The sequence below is a fragment of the Stenella coeruleoalba genome, assembly GCF_951394435.1.
Source record: "Stenella coeruleoalba genome assembly, chromosome: 15".
In the NCBI taxonomy this organism is placed as follows: Eukaryota; Metazoa; Chordata; class Mammalia; order Artiodactyla; family Delphinidae; genus Stenella; species Stenella coeruleoalba.
In genome coordinates this window covers 39,974,613-39,992,188 of record NC_137161.1, presented here as the reverse complement: position 1 = coordinate 39,992,188, position 17,576 = coordinate 39,974,613, and the positions used below count along the sequence as shown (strand labels likewise).

The following is a 17,576-nucleotide window of genomic DNA, read 5'->3' as shown; positions in this document are numbered from 1 at the left end:
TGCCAGGCACGCAGCCCACACCTGACCACTGTCGAGTTGCTGCCGCCCCCGACCATCTCTCTCAGAGAGGATAATGTGCATGTAGTTGTTGAGGTGAATGAACAGATGATGTCACATCATATTATTTCCATATTTTGTGTCCATCCTGGGAAATACCTAGACTTTTATTTTCAGAGTTTTAAGTAAAGTTCACAATTTCAATATCACTTTGAGCGTTTAATTTATACAAATCTCTTCAAAAATTTGTAACAGACTTACAAGCTATAATCAAAAACTACAAAACATGAAACTAAAAACTATAAAATGTCTAATTTGCCGTTTGCTCTTTCATTTCCCAAATCCTCATTAAAAAAAACAAAATCCTCTATTGGCTTAGCAAACATACAGAGCCCCTTCCATGGGCCAGGCTGTCTTTTAGGTAAGGAGGGAACAGCAATGAACAGATAAAACTCCTCGCCCTCGTGGAGCTTTTGTCCCAGTGGAGGAGACAGGCAATGAATGGGATCAAGGAGCAAAATGGATGGCTGGTTAGATACGGTAAGGACATAGGAAACGTTGAGGCAGAGAGGGTGGCAGTAGTGAAATTCAGGTGAGTGGCCAGTGTAAACCTTCCCCAAAAGGCGGCTTTTGAGTAAAGATCTGGCAGAAATGAGCAAGTGAGCTACCTGGGCATTGGATGGAAGAGCTTTCTGGGCAGTGAGAACAGCACGTGTAATGGCCTCGAGGCGGGAATGTGCTGCGTGGTTGAGGAACAGCAAGGAGGCCAAGTGGAGATGGAGAGGAATGAGCCAAAGGAAAGGCAGGAGGATTCCAGCCAGAGAATGAATGCAGCCCACAGCATATGGGGCACTGTCGGATTTTACTTTGTATCTATTATGGACTAAATTCTGTCCTTACCAAATTTTTATCTTAAAGCCCTAACCCCCACTGTGATTATATTTGGGGATGAGGCCTTTGCAGAGGCGATTATGGTCAAATGAGGTCATAAGGACAGGGCCCTAATCCAATAGGACGTCTTTATAAGAAGAAATGCCAGGGATTTGCACACACAGAGAACAGGCCATGTGATGACACTGGGGGAAGACAGCCATCTGTGAGCCACACAGAGAGGCCTCAGAAGAAACCAGCCCTACTGATGCCTTGATCTTGGACTTCCCAGCCTCCAGAACTGTGGGAAAATAATTTTGTTATGGAAACCCTAGCAGACTAATACGCTGTGCTAACCTTCAATTGTCTTTGAGAAGAGAACTTTCTGCTAAAGAGTAAAGCTGATCTTGAGCAAACTTAACTAGTTTAACTGACAACAATACTCATTTTGTGTCAGCCCAAAAGGAGCTACTCATCCTGCAGGTACTATATTTGACTTAAAACAGGTGAGCCTACAGATTAGTCATCCGAAACACAGCTAGCAAGTCAGTCCAGCCCATTTTTTTCATAGGGGCAGTTTAAAAGCAGCTCTCACAATTCTTTTATTTTTGTCTTTTAAACATAGAAGAGTTCGCCTTTGGCTGGTGTGAATGAAGAAGATGCTGTACCTCCTTCTTCCATCCCTATTTCTTCCCCAAACTGTGCTCCCCCTGTAATCTCTTACCATCTGCCTTCAAACAAAACTGCCTTCTTAACATCACAAGAAATGACGAGGGGGAGAGCATTTGGCTGCTTTTGAAGGTTTATTATTCAGAACCCTGAAAAGGAAGAAAAAGAATCAAGTGTTTACCCTTCCTTTCTTATATGCACTTTATCGTGGAATACCAAAAAGTTGAGAAAGTTCTTTATAGAAGAATTCCAGCTATTAATGTATTGACAGTGATAGAATTAGGAAACCACTTGTTGGTAACTCTTGAAATAATGGGGTCTAGGCAATGATTATCAGTGACTGCTAAAACTGAGCAGAAGCTTATTGCAAGGTTGACAGGCAAGGAGACAGGAAACACAACTTAAATTTGTCTCCCCATCTGGGGTTCAGTCAAACTTTTATGAGTTAGGGGAGGAGGGTTGGTGTGCAGAAGCACTGGTGGGGCAGGTTTTTTATTTTTATTTTCACATCTTTACTGGAGTATAATTGCTTTACACTGGTGTGTTAGTTTCTGCTGTATAACAAAGTGAATCAGCTATACGTATACATATATCCCCATATCCCCTCCCTCTTGCGTCTCCCTCCCACCCTCCCTATCCCACCCCGCTAGATGGTCACAAAGCACCGAGTTCGTCTCCCTGTGCTATGCAGCAGCCTCCCACTAGCTATCCATTTTACATTTGGTAGTTATGTCAATGCTACTCTCTCACTTCATCCCAGCTTCCGCTTCCGGTGGGGCAGGTTTTGATTGGAGGGCTTTGGAGCTTGGCCATTTATGGTAAGGTGTGGTAGATGGGCTTCAGCACCGGACCTTCCTGGACAGCAGAGCCTTCACTTCTGAAAGGGCTCTGGAGTTCAGGTTCAGGTCAGGCCCTGGTCCTTTGGAGGGGGTCGGGGGAACAGGTTTGGTTCCAGGTTGCTTGAGGTGCACATCTCCTCTGCATGCTTCGGCTGCATGACTTGAGATTTTGTTCTGTTGTCTCTGGAAAACAACTCAGTATCTTGTTAGAAACAGGATAGGTCCAGTCTGGACTGGTTCTATGGTTACAAAACCATTAGGCAAAGGTTGGTGGGAGGATCGGGCTGCCACCATCTGAACCCAATGGACCAATAATAGTAACCGCACTGAAAGATGATCACAGATGTTAGGGCCATCTGAGCACACACCATAGGCAGAACACAGCCCCACCAGTGGGAAATTATTGCCGAAAATGCCCTTCTAAAGAAGGTAGCTGCGACTTTACTCTGGTGAGGGAATGCAAGGGTTGCCAGATTTTTCAAGAGTATCTAGAAATCAAGATGCTTGTATGCAATTTCCCCATTTTGAAATATTTTCTATTAATATCTTTAGAAGTTGGAAACACTGTGTGGCTCAAACCAAGCAAACTTATCAGCTCTCCCTTAGGCCCAACACTGCTCTCCAGTCCTATTTGCTGTCCAGTGCCGTGGCCTCCAGAGAGCCTGCCCCACCTCCTTGATCCACATCCATGCTCTCTCTCTCTTGACTTCATTAGCATTTGTGGTTGGGTATCTGTGGTACTGTGATTTAGCATAAGAAGTACATATTTGTTCCTCCTCCAGGGTTCCTGACTCACAGCTCCCCAAACCCTTGGAATTTCCCAAGTGATAATAGCAATAGGAGCATCTTTTGCTATAATATTTGATCTCTAGTCCTCAGTTTCTGAAATCATTTCAGAGCCGTAAAGGTTAAATGGGTATCTTGTTACTCATAGCAAGCCCCTTTCAAGCACACCTGGGTTTATTTTAATGAGGTGACTTTTGGAAAACCCCAAGGTAACCTAAGCTTGGGGTCTGGTTACCAGGGGAACCAACCATGTGACTAGAGGGTTAGAAATTTCAGCCCCACCCCCTGACCTATGGGGAGGGGAGAGGGACTAGAGACTGAGTTCAGTCACCAATGACCAGTAACGTATTCAATCATACCTATGTAACAGCGCCTCCATAAAAATCCCCCGAAACACAAGGTTCAGAGGCCTTCTGAGATGGTGAACGTGTGGAGATTTGGGGAGTGGTGCCTTCAGAGAAGGCATGGAAACTCCAAGCCTCTTCCTACCTTCCTTGCCTATGCATCTCTTCTCTATCTGGCTGTTTCTAAATTATATCCTTTTATAATGTAAACTGTTTTCCTGAATTTCATGAGCTGCTCTAGCAAATTAATCAAACCTGAGGAGGGGGTGGTGGGAACCTCTCATTTATAGCCAATTTATAGCCATGGGCCAGAAGTGCAGGTGACAACCTGAACTTGCGATTGGTATCTGGCATTGTGGGGAGACAGTCTTGTGGGACTGAGCTCTTAACCTGTGGGCTCTATATCCTGGTAGATGGTGTCAGGCCTGAGTTAAATAGTAGGACACCCAATCAGTACCCACAGAGTTAATAGCTTGGTAGTGTTGGAAAACACATTGGAGTGTTACACCCTCTAAGTGTATGGTCACGTGCCTTTGTTAATGGTTTTCTAATCATCTCATATGGCCTTACTTGTCTTCCCAACAACATGACGTGTTCTTAGAAGGTAATTTGCCAGTATTCTACCACTTTGGTTTTCTCTGTAGCACCCAGGCACGCTGAGCTGATTGTTTTTGAGCCATCGAAGATTAATGATACAGCAAGCAGGTATATACAAAGCCCTTAGTAGTTAGCAAATACTCAGCAATTGTTAATTATTGTATCAGTGAGAGCAAAACAGCAGCATCAAAAATATTGGCCTAAAAATGTCCATTTTCTTCAACCTTACCTTTTAGCATGCAGCTAATTTTTCATTAAAATATCTCGTTCTATTTTTGAAGACTATCAAACATTTCAAATAGAATTACCCAATTCCGGGATATCAACTAATGTGTAATAGATATTATGCTGCATAATGTTTTGTGCTATGGCTATGCGTTTGTTTGAATAATAAGAATCTAATGTGTTGACACATGCTTTCATTGCGTGCAGTATCTCATGTAGTCCTTGTCAACCTGATGACAAATGCTCTTACAGTAAGTCCCCTACATACGAATGAGTTCTGTTCCGAGAGCAAGTTTGTAAAGTCCACCTTGTTCTTAAGTCCAACAAAGTTAGCCTAGGTACCCAACTAACACAATCGGCTGTATAGTACTGTACTATAATAGGTTTATAATACTTTTCACACAAATAACATTAAAAAAACACAAAAAATAAAACATTTTTAATCTTACAGTATGGTACCTTGAAAAGTACAGTAGTACAGTACAACAGCTGGCACACAGGGGCTGGCATCGCGTGAACAGGCAAGAAGAGGTACTGACTGGAGGAGGGAGAGGAGGTGGGAGATGGTAGGGCTGAAGGATCGTCAGCAATAGGAGAGGGAGGGCAAGCTGCAATTTCACTCATGCCTGACATTAGTGCCACAGGTTCTGGTTCCTTGCTGGATTCAATTCTATCTACCCTCTTGAAAAAACGATCCAGTGATGTCTGGGTAGTAGCTCTTTTTTTCTCGTCATAGAAGACACAGAGGCACTGGATTGCATTCTGAACGGCTGCTGCAACCTTCTTGTACCATTCTACGTTCGGGTCCTGTGCCTCAAAAACTAACAGTGCCTCCTTGGATAAAGAAAATCCCCTTGCCATTTCCTGCATTGTGTATCTCTTTGGTTCGCCGGAAGCATTGCCACCAAACAACAGAGTTAGCCTATCCTTTGCTGCTTTATAGCCTGGCATCAGCTTTTCCTCCTTACTGATGTAACTTCGGTCTGGCATCCTCTTGCAGTACAGTCCTGTCTCATCCACATTAAAAACCTGCTCAGGTAGATACATGCCTTCATCAATAATTTCTCGAAGCGTTTCAGGAAATTCCCAGGCAGCTACCGGGCAGCTACTGTATCTGCACTTGCTGCCTCGCCACTTAGTTTTACGTTATGAAAGTTGGCTCTAGCCTTGAACCGATGAAACCAGCCATGGTTGGCATTAAAAGATGTGCCCTCTGATTCTTTACCATGTTTCTTCTTCAAGTCTTGTAGCTTTCTCTTGAATCACCATTAAGCTGAGCGGGACTCGACACTGATGTGATCCTGCATCCGCACACTGAGAAGTTTCTCCATCTCCTCCGTCACTTTTCCACGCTTCTTCGATATTATTGTTGGCATCATCGGCACAGCAGACTTCACATGTTTCATGATCTTGTCCTCATTCTTCAGAATCGTGCCGATGGTTGAATGATTCATGTTATAAGAACGAGCGACATCTACCATCTTTTCGCCTCGCTCCACTCTCTCAATTATTTTTACTTCTGTTTCCATTGTTATGTCTTGGTGCTTCTTAGCAGTATGAGCTACATCACTGCTGCTTTTACGCTTGACTCTGGACATCCTGGGCTTGAAATAAAGACACTGCACTACAGTACTCTATACAGTACTGTACAGTAAAGTACACAAAAACACAACCACTTGTAGAGGATGCACGCATGTGACAGTGTACGCCAGACGCATGAACTAACTTATGTAATTACATGCAAACACACGTGCGCATCTTTGAAAGTTCACAAGTTGAAGGTTCATATGTAGGGGACTTACTGTATAGCTATTTTAGAGGTGGGGTCCTGAGAAGTTAAGTAACCAGCAGAGGTTACATAGCTAGTAAGTGCAGAGGCCCGGATGGAATCGTTGTTAAAGATAACTCCAGCTGCTGTAACAAGCAAACCCCAGAATATATGTGTATAGTTGTTCAAACACAATAAGAAGCATGTTTCTCATTCACATAAAATACAAATTGGGGTTTCTGATTGGCAGAGGACTCTCTTCCAAATTATGATTCAGGGTCCCAAGCTCCTTACATCACCTAGGCCTCAGGTCATCAGAGAAAGTGCATGGAGAATGGTTTGTAAGATTTTCTGCTGGGCCTGGTAGTGGCACACATCACTTCAGTCCATCAGCCTGATTGCAGTCACATAGCCACATCTAACTGCAAAGAAGCCTGGGAAATGTAGTCCAGCATTGTGTCCAGGAAGAAGAGATGGCCCAGAATTCAAGGTGCTCTGATCCTGTAACCCATGCACATAGCCCTTATGATAAACTGCCTTTGTAGATGAACTTTAGAATTGGACACTATATGTTGTATGCTACATGCACTTTCTTAGCCACTGATCAATGAAAAAACTATTGTTTTTTTCTTTTTAAAGGCAGAAAACCAAACTCTCAGAATTATGAAACCAATGAATAAAATATTTCCAAGAGCTTTTTTTTGAGCTGTGTCTGTCTAGATTTTATGTCCCTGACCCCACCAAAGGAGGATAATAACTTGTTTAAGAGAATCTTCCCTTGACTGTTGTGGCAGATCTCAAGCAACTCTCCCGCGAGTGGAAAGATGGATTAAAATATAACCACTAAATGAAGGCTTTGAGACTTTCAAAATTAAGTTGTGTGCTTATGGTTTTCCTGGAAACCACAAAAAGCAGTCACTAAGGTAGTCTCAAAAGATTTAAAGACACGAGTATGAAAGATAGGAAGTCTCAGCTACTACTTAGATTGTGATTAGGATATCAAGCAATTATATAATTTCTGTATTATTTTTTTCTTTCACTTTCTCATTTTGAAGTCTTCAGGCTAAATATGTTATTATGCAATGTATTTGGTTTTATAGAAAGATACAGCCCTAAGACTGTTGGCTTTGAATAGACAGTTTAATTTACAAGGTGATAGTTCTTCTAGGAGTGTTAACCTCAAGGATCTGTCTGGTCACTCAGGGAATTAGCAAGAAAGCAGAGAATTCTAACTCCAAGGCCATTGGGTTCCATTGGTTCGGCACTGTTAGCATCTGCAGAATCTAAGGCTCTATCTCCATTCTAAAAGCATAATCACTTGGAAAGTGGGAAAATGGAGTCAGTCCATACTTTTAAAAAATCTATTTAAAAATAATCTTTACTATAACAAACTAGTGTGATTGACTTTTTAACCAAACTGACTGGTCACACGAGTTAAAACACCTGAGATTCTTTGTACATAAACATAGCTCTGAAGGGTATACTTTAGTCACTTCTCCACTCAATGAGCATTTCCAGAGTGTGCCTTTGTGTCAGGCACTTTGACAGGTGCAGGGAATACAGAGGTGAGTGTATGACAAACTCCTGCCTCCAGCTGGCTTTCAATTACAGAGATTCAAAAATTCAAAACAAACCAAAACCCGGACAGTTACATCACAAGCTGTCAAATGCTCAGCTGGGAGCTGTAGGAGCTAGAAGGAGGGCTTCTAGATCTAGAGGAGGATCCAGTCAAGGACGTCTTTCCCGGGGAAAGAATCGAAAGGATATTAGAGACACGGAATCCTCGTTAGAGAGGTGTATGGGTGAGGCATTCTGAAGGAATGGAGGGAGAATACCCAAAATGCCGCTGCTCTGGCATCTACCATTTTCATGTGCTATTTCTCATTAGTTCCAAATTCCAATAAAAGTACACTGCTACTTAAATGGTTTTAAAGACACCTTGTTAAGGTCTTATGCTTGTAGGACACCCTAGAGTCTGCACAGTCCTTACACACCCAATATAAAATACTTTATTACACTTTTAAATGCTGGCATACAGGTTCATCGTAGACAGTGGTGAACTGTCCACAGACATTTTTAGGCTCAAGGAATTCAAACCCACTTCTTCAAAAGAACTTTTAGAGATAAACACTCATATAAAATATTCTCTTAAACAGCCCCCACTGTTTATAATATGATTTGATGCTCCATTGAAATTTCCACAGAAAGCTTCAAATACATCTTGGCTCAAACTTTTTCAGGCCAAGGTTACTTATTTTCCGATGAGTCAGAAGACCATGTTGATTGATGAAACTGGTGAAGTGTTGACATACATTTGGACGGTTAACCATTCTATTCCCCTCAACACCAAAATCATGCCAGTGTGTTTTGTAACTGCAAAATCCCCCTTGACTAGATGATAATTTAGGGAAGCAGTAATCCTGAGAAGTTAATCTTAACAACTTGTTTGTCTGGTTGAGCATTTCTGTCTTATGTAAACAGCTCAATTTATACAAATCTCAATGTATTTTTGAAGTATTTTGTCCATGTACCATTAATAAATATCTCAAGACCTTTGTCATCTTTTCCAGTTCTTTTTTCTTTTCCTTCCTAACTCTCCTTGACACTTTGTGGTTTAGCTCAGTTTATTTAGATGTTTTTCTGTTGTAAACTTGGTGTGGGTAGGAATGTTAGAGGTAAGTTTGGATTGGCCATCTGTGTTTCTGTAAATCTCAGAGGATTGCTATCAAGTCCCCTGGTCTGTGGGACAGCAGTTTCTTCCTTCTAGTCCTGGGTCTTTTTCATGCTCAGCAGAAAAATCAGTTGCTTTAAGACTGACATTCCCCTGGGCAAGTTGCAGGCTGTCTGCTTGGACATATGGTCGCTCTTTGATCTTTTAACAATTAATTTATTCTCTGTTGCCTCTGGTGCCTGGACCACCAGGCCTGCCAGGAAGTCTCACTGGATTCTCTCTGAATCTCTGGGAAATGTGAGGGTGGAGTTTCCTGTGAGCTTCACTTTTAGGGACAGATATCTTAAGTAACCTGATTGGAAATTTTCAACCTATTTGTGAACAGAACCTGGTGTTAATATTTCTCCATTGGGGTCTGCACCATGGATTCATTCCTAGCTAACCCCTTCTCTTAATGCCATCTTATAGAATACCGTTCTGGACCAGGAAGAAAATGGTCATTTCTGCTTTCTTCTCTTTTTTTTGTTTTTAATTGTGCTAAAATATACATGACATAAAATTTACAGTTTTAACCATGTTGGGTGTACTGTGCAGGGGCATTTAGTACATTCACATTGTTGTGCAACCATCACCACCGTCCATCTCCAGAACTTTTCAACTTCTCAAACTGAGACTGTATGCCTATTTAGTAATGACCCCATAATTCTACCTACCCTCAGCCCCTGGCAACCGCCATTCTGCCTCCTGTCCTGTGAATTTGACTTCTAGGTACCTCATCTAAGTGGAATCGTGCAGTATTTGTCCTTTTGTGTCTGGCTTATTTCATTGAGCTTAGTCTTCAAAGTTGATCCATGTTGTACCATGTGTCAGAATGTCATTTCTTTTTAAAGCTGAATAACATACCACTGTATGTATAGACCATATTTTGTTTATTTATCTGTTGATGAACATTTGGGCTGCTTCTACTTTTTGGCTATTGTGAATAATGCTGCTATGAGCATTGTGTACATATATATGAGTCCCTGCTTTTACTTGTTTTGGGTATATACCCTGAAGTGGAATTGTTGGATCGTATGATAATCCTATGTTTAATTTTTTGAGGAACCACCATATTGTTTTCCACATTCTTGATCCCTGTCCTAGCCATGTGACTCTTTCATGGCTGAGGAGGGTGAGATGAGAGATGAGATAGACTAAGGGGCTTCTCCTCTCTCAGGGAAAAAAATTCTTTGACCTCATGTTAATGAATCCCTGAAAGAATAAAAGGGCCCCATCAACACTGAGCCCTGGGAGTTGTGGATCTGAGCATTTTGTGCCTGATGTGACAAGGGCTGCTGGGTAGCAGAATCAAACAACACGTCCTCTTCAAACTTCTCCCGCTAGGTCAATAAGACATCACAAGAAATGAAAGATCCACAAATGTGTCTTACTGTGGACTTCTCGGGTATAATATATCCGTACTTATAAGATGTAATAAGATGCACTAAACAGCCTTCAGATGCAATAACAAGGCCAGATTCTGGGACAGGGTGCCCAGAGGCGTGAGCCTGGCGACCAAACTCAGTGATACTCACCTCCCAGGAGGTGCCACATGGACTGCCTTGCCCAGCTCTCCACCCCAAAGTTGACGGGCCTCCCTCCTGGAGGTTACAGGTGGCTTCCTGCCTTGCGCACAGAAACACTAAGTACCCAGAGAACATTTTCTGTTCTCCAGAGCTTTCCAAATTGCTGACTTATGTCAGCTCCTCTAATAGGACAGTGCAGTGAGACCCAAGAACAGTCCCCACCGTCAAACTAAAGCCAGGTAGCTTACCTTTGCTCCATCTAAAGCATATGCTTGCTTTATTTTTGGTTGTGTGAGAGGATGTCAGACCCACCCCAGGCTTGGCCGCCTCACCAGCTGCATCCAGCAAGTTCACTCTGGGACTTGAACTCCCTTGGGTTCAGTCCTCAGGAAAAGCTTGTGTGGAGAAGCAGAATCAGAGAGGATTACCTGAAGGATATACAGTCCCTCTGTTCTTCTTAGAAACTCCGACATTTATCTATCCCTGGATTAAGCCAGATCATCAAAAAAAGGAATTCCTGGCTGACGTGGTCCTGACCCCTTGTGGAAGAGCTTTTCCTGCTGGCCTCCTTTGAGTGATGCTGTAATGTTCAGCCCTACAAAACTCCTTCTTGTACAACCGCTGTCTTCACTCGTCCACTATACACGGTACCTGCTGTGGGTGAAGCCCTACAAGAGGAATGGCTCCTTGGACTCTGTGCCGGGAATGGTTTTCTCCTTTGAGTGGTTGGTTTGTGTGATCCCGTTATACCATGTGGACCCCTGTCTGGTCTTGGCCACTGGGAAGCTCTGAGACAGGGCAGCAGTCTGCCTCCAGCACAGGGACAGAACTCAGGCTAGATTTTGTGTGTTAACTCATGCCTGTCTTTAACTTATTTTTGTAAGTTCTTATTTTTCTTTTTTTTTCATTGCCTCACTTGAGGTTGTTGAGTGATCTGATTTTTGTAAGCTATTTAAATCCTTTAAGGAGTCAATTGAAGGAATAAACATGAATCGGGTATTCTCAGTTGCTTTTAATGTTCAGAGGACAAAATGTATATCAACTGGTAGTTTTCAGGTAACTGGAATATGCTCAATACAGGTGGCCTTAAAACCACTCGTGTTCTGAGTGTGACTAAACTGTAAGCTCTGTGCTCCTGGGGGCCTGGGCTGTCCCGGTCTCTGTCTCCAGCTACCAGTGCTGTGCTTGGCAGGTAGTAGGTACTCAGTTAATATCCCCTGAGATTTGGACAAACAGGATCTGTCTGCACCTGAGTTACCCGCCAGCACAGCCTGTAGATGCTCAGAAGCAAAGAGAAGCCAAGATGCTCTGGTGTTTTCTCCGCCTTTGTCGCACGTCAGGGGGACACAGCTGGCACCTCTAACAGTCTTCCGTCTCCTCCTCTGCAGACTCACATTTCCAGACTCCCTCCCGGTGCGGTAGCCGGACAGTCCGTGGCGATTGAAGGTGGGGTCTGCCGCCTGGAGAGCCCAGTGAGCTGAACCTTCAGGCTGAACACAGAGCATCTGAGCGGCATTTCAGAACCCGAGCTTCGCAGGGTTTTAACCGAAGTTGGATGTTTTATCTTCCTCGTTTTATAATTCCTGTCACAGCCTCGTGCATCGCTCGCGACACTAGCGCTGCTGTAGTTAGCGCTTGGTGACACGCGCGTTTTGGGCAGATGAGCGGGACTCTGTGTGTGTGCGTGCGTGCGTATGCGTGCGCCCTTGCGCACGTGCAGTGCGTATGCTTGCTTCTCCTTCGATGAAATAGAAACTCCTCCTTATTGTGTAACCTCAGTCCAAGAATGATTAAATCATCTTCCCAAAATGTGTCTTTAACTGTTTACAAGTAAAACCTAAAGTTGCAGGGAACATTGTTGATTTCACGAAGAGGTACCAACTGTCTTTGATATAACATGTCGGAACTGCAATCTACTTGTTGAAATGACTGACAGTGGCCATGCTCCATATGATAACAGTGCTAGTAACAAAGTGTTTTTATTTGTTAGCCAGTTTAAGTGGATCCTATGGTAACTTAAACTGTTGTTCTCATCCCTCATATGGGGCATTTTTCTTTAACAAAGAATGGTTTCAGTGAAACAATCTAGCAGAGAATTAAGGTCAGAACCTTTTTAAGTAATAGTCTTATTGATAAAGTTTGTACTTCTTTCCTCAAGCTTTTCTAAGCTTAAATACTGCATAGCTTCGAGCTGTGTGTACTATATTATGAAAGAATATGTAAAGAGAACATACAGTAATGCACAGTCCTTAATTTGTGTATAATGGAATGTTATTTACAATGTAACACTGTAAATAAGAAAGCAAAATTTATGGGAAAATTCAATATTATCTTTGTTTCTTGTTTAAATATATTTTTAAGATAAAGGAACAAAAATAAAAGAAACATATTACTGGGTATAGTGTGTGACTCCTCTTCTCAGACTAATAAATTATCTTTTGAATCGTAGATTGGAGAGCCTTTTTTTGTTTGTAAAAAGTTACTTCTTCCGGAAATCATAACTTTATGCCTCTTGCTGTGGTTCTGAGTATTCAAAATTCAGTTTCATCTCTATTTAATTAGGCTGGACACCAGCAAGATGAAAGACGAACTTAGTACATGATTGAATGGTCAATACAGAAGTCCCTAAAATTTTCATTGTAATTTGATAAAAAAAATAGCCAAGGGAAGGCATAAGAACACTTTGCTTTGAGAAATGGTAGTGGCAGCTGAAAAGTCAATGGTTTCAGTTGATAAATTGCTTCTAAATGTTATATTTAGTGATTCTGGAGCCACATAAGAAAACCAAGACTTTCCTTTTGATTTTACATGTAAGAAGTAACTATTAAGAAGATACTAAAGATAGACTCGCTCAGGGGGAGGAAGTTCCCTGCACCATATAATCATGGCTCTGGGCGGTAACTGATAAAGCCCCAGATGAAATTATACACTTGACATCGATGTATGGGCAAATTATAAAGGAAAGACAACCAAAATGGAGTGGGTGTAAATATGAATGCTTTGGGAGTTGCTGACTTATATTCCTCGTACAGGCAATTACATTTGTCTCGCTGTGTTCTCGTAGACAGGTTGGTGCCGTGGTATCTGTTTCTCATTCTTAATGAGGCTGAGAACTTAGTAAGAGATGGGCTGGCTGGTGGGGAGCCTTTGGCTTCAAAAGCTTTCAAAGACCTGTTACCTGTTGGCAGGGTTTTTTCAGGAACTGGATTGGATCACATAAAACTATCAGGACACTTTGGAGTCTGAAAATCATCTGACCTATTTCACCAGGAATGCCATTTCTTTCATCTCCTTTTGACTTTATTCTGTTCATATTTAAAAGTTTGGGCTTGTTAAACACCCCTTTTATGAAGAGATTAAAATGGTCAGTATAAAAGAACACAGCCCCTCCAAAAACAGTTTGTTAGGACTTTAGTCTCCAATTTCTAATTTTTCTTTTTTTTCTAATTTAAGGAATATTATGAAACCAGGAGGAAAAACAAGTCGAAGGGTCATGGAGGCAAGAAATCTTAATTATAAGATCAGATGTTAAAGAAGAGATACTGGAACCAGAAGGTATTGACAGATATAAAATCAACTTTGTTTCACACAAAAGTAGGAAAGATAGAAACAGATAAGAATGTAACCTCATTCCCTAGTCTGGCCTATATCACCAAGACTCTGAAGCTGTGTTTGAAGGTACCCACGTTTAATGTGGATGATCCTAACTATAGGCCTGTATTCTATTTCATTTTAAGGCCTGAGCGTTGGATGTTTGGTTCTCTTGGGTACAGTTAAGCCTGGCCTGGATGCCTCAAGGCTGTCACTGTGATCCTGCTCTGAGTTTGGAAACAGGGGTGTCTTCCGCACTTGGTAAGGAGGCGGAGGGTGTGTGCTCTACCCTAAGGAGTCCCTGTGCTGACTGACAGGTGTGGCAGCCTTGTCTGGGCTCTGTCCTCGCTTGTCACCTCTGCCACCTCTCACTGCTTCCTGTGTGTCTGCCTGGGCCCTTTCTTATCGTCTAAATGCCTCTTCTAAATGTGAACTTTAACGCAGATGCCAACGTCTGTTAGAACTGTGTACGAAGAACATATAAACAAGCCCCTGATGCTAGTCTGAGATGCTTGTCTGTGAGCAAAATGGATGAGTTTTAGTTTATAGATGTAAGGACATCTCTTTTGGTTCCTCAAAAGCCTTTTGTGCCGAATTCTTTATCCTCTCCCATGTTTGAGAGTGGTGATGTTCATACCAGTTACCTGAAATAAGTAAGGTTACTCTGTTGTAACAGATGGAGGGTGTGAGGGAAGGAAGAAAGGAAGATTTAGAAAAGTACTGGAACTATTCTCATATCTTGAAATTATATTTCATTATTGTGAATTTTTAAAAATCTGGTCATGGTTATAAAAGCAATCCATGCTTATTACAAAAACATAGAAAATAAAGAAAAGCAACAAAAAATTAACTCATAACCCCACTTCCCTAGAGACAAGAGTTATTAACACTTTAATAACTTGTAACCTTTACAAATAACCTTTAGCGTCTATTTTTTTTTTTTTTTTTCTTTTTTGGCCAAGCCACGAGGCTTGTGGGATCTAATTTCCCTGACCAGGGATCAAACTCATGCCCCCTGCAATGGAAGCGTGGAGTCTAAACCACTGGACCACCAGGGAAGTCCCTTAGCTTCTATTCTTAAAGACTCTTCTCATATATAAATTTTCTGTGCTTTTAACACAAAAATGGGATTGTATTGAACCCCCAAGTGGGGTTATATAACCTTCAATTTTCACTTAATAATGTCATGGAAAGCTGTCCAAACCTATAGGGTTACACATACCTCATTTACTGCTTCCCCGTACAATGCTGGTTTAGCTAATTCATATATGGATATCAATATATATATACATTTTATCCTGAAACTTTTATAAACTGATCACAGTACTGACAGTACATTTTCAGCATCCATTCTCTGAGGCCACAGGTCCATGCAATGAGCAGTTAGGTAAGGTCTTAGCCAACTCAGCAGGTGTCCTGGAACAGATCACTGTCATTGCCCATGGATCTTCTGTTTCACAGAGCCCCAGACAACTTTTACAGGCTCACATCTGCACCTCTGTGCCTGAGGACTTTCTCTGGAACTGTGGAAAGCTGCTCTGTCCCTGCACACAGTGGGCCAGAAGTCCAGGGAAACAGCACCCCCAGAAGCAGCTCTCAACAAGTGATGAACAGAAGTTGTTGTATAAATATACAAGGAGCTCCCTTGCTCCTTGGGTGGGGTAATTCCGAGGCAGGTGTTTCACACTGTTTTTGAGAGATTTTAAACTTCAGTTGCCCCCAGTGGTCACTGACTTATAAACACACCTTGTACTGGCTTTCTTCCCTTCCCTGTACACTTCCCCACCCCCAACCTATGTTTCCTGGAATCACCTCCCAGATGCACTACTTGCTTTCGACTCCTTGTCTTAGGGTTGCTGCTGAGGAACTTGAAGCTAAGCTACATTCTGTTCCATATGCTTTTCGTCATGAAGCCTCGGAGGGCCTTTATACTCTCTCCTGCGGAGGGTAGACTCACTGGTCTGCTAGTGCACCCGCTGCCAGCCCCTTACCCCGGGGACTCTCCTCCTGCCTGTGCTCCTCATGAGCTATCTTCATCCATAACATCTGGTGGACATTCTCCAGGTGATAAGGCTGGTAGTACCACGAAGGTGAAAGTTTATGACTAAGTCAGTGCTGACAGCCATCAGACCCCTGGGGGCAGAAGAAAGCTTTTAAGGAGGTGGGAATGAACAGAAGCTGAGCAGCAGCAGGTCGTCACAGGTTGATGGACACCTTAGGGGAAATGGCCTGGAATTGTGTTAATGGTAATTGGAAGAAACCATGGCCAAAGGTGTGTTATGACTTGAAGAGACCAAAGCAGTGTTGTCAGCATCCCTGTGTTGTGAACACATCTACATGTTGACCAGGCTATAACAACCTCATATGACACCTGTTTTCAGGAAGCCATCTCTCAAGCCTGGATATCCTTAACATAATTTTATGGTTAAATGTCTTTTTTTTAAATTGAGGTATAGTTGTTTTACAGTGTTGTGTTAGTTTCAGGTGTACAGCACGGTGATTCAGGTACACATATATTCTTTTACAGATTCTGTTCCCTTATAGGTTATTACAAAATACTGAGTATAGTTCCCTGTGCTATACAGTAGGTCCTTGTTTGTTATCTATTTTACATATAGTAGTGTGTATCTGTTCATCCCAAACTCCTAATTTATCCCTCACCTTCCTTTCCCCTTTGGTATATGATTAAATTTTTAAGCATTGCCTCCTAACATATTTCCTAAACCAAAATGTTTATTAAGTCAAACCCATCACCTTTACTCTGACATAAACCCTATAGTTGCTCAACATTGTGAATCCCTTTGTGCCGTGATGCCTTATCTCCTTGCGCTACTTAGGGTGGCAGTGGTGGGTCACGGGGTGGAGAATCTACAGAGGGATGATGGATGGAAGCCACTCCTCCCTCCCAGGAACTGGCCCAAAAAAAGGTTGAACCCAGAAGATAAGCCTTTGTGTGTACAATGAATTTGACTTTAGCTGGTAAATGTGGGAAGGAGGTGTGGGTGGGTGAATGTCGTGGGCTACAGGTGGGAGTGAGTGAGCGGGAGGTTGGCAACATACAAGCAATCCTTTTACATTAATATTTATTCTGGGAGAGTTAGAATTCTTAAGCAATACACTGCCTTTCCCCAACACTTCATTTGCGGAAAATTCACAAGGTATTAGCCCAGATGTGTATCATCAGAGACCCACAGGCTAACCAAATTGACCAGGCAGTTTTTCTTTTCCCACACACTGCCGTCTCTGAAGTGTACGGCCACAGGAAGGATTACATCGAAAACTGGTAAGGGCCTTCCTCCAAGGCTGCACACTCGACTTCCAGAAGCCCATCAGCCAAGCCCAGGGTGGTTCTTCGTGACCAGTTGTGGAAAGCGGGAGGGAAAGCAAGCACCGTGGTTTCTCCTTTACATGATAGAGTCCTTGAAGCCCTGAAACCACAGTGGCAAAGCCAGAAAAACTGGGCGAGGGTTTCTCTACCTCAAACTGCCATGGGGGTTTCACTGATTGTCAACAGAGCTTCAGAAGCTGGAAAGAAAAGAATCTAAACAATTCCTTTACCCTCTGCTGTGGCTACTATCTTGAAGATCCAAAGAGTTGCTCTTAAAATGGCCTTTTCTGGCCTTGGAAAATCCAGCAGTGCTTCAGAGATAAGAG

General features: G+C 42.5%; 1 protein-coding gene across 3 annotated transcripts in view; it reads left to right on the top strand.

The window, feature by feature from the left end:
* TASP1 (taspase 1) overlaps positions 1-17,576 on the top strand; it is a 244,122-nt gene that overhangs the window by 223,577 nt on the left and 2,969 nt on the right. The window contains exon 14 of one of the 3 annotated variants that reach the window (XM_079944648.1): positions 13,785-13,886. In XM_079944648.1, coding sequence (XP_079800774.1) covers positions 13,785-13,844 — 60 coding nt within the window. In that variant the 3' untranslated portion in view covers positions 13,845-13,886. Of the gene's footprint in view, positions 1-11,719; positions 12,991-13,784; positions 14,121-17,576 lie in introns of those variants that run through there. The other 2 variants (XM_079944647.1, XM_079944646.1) reach the window with 2 other exon arrangements.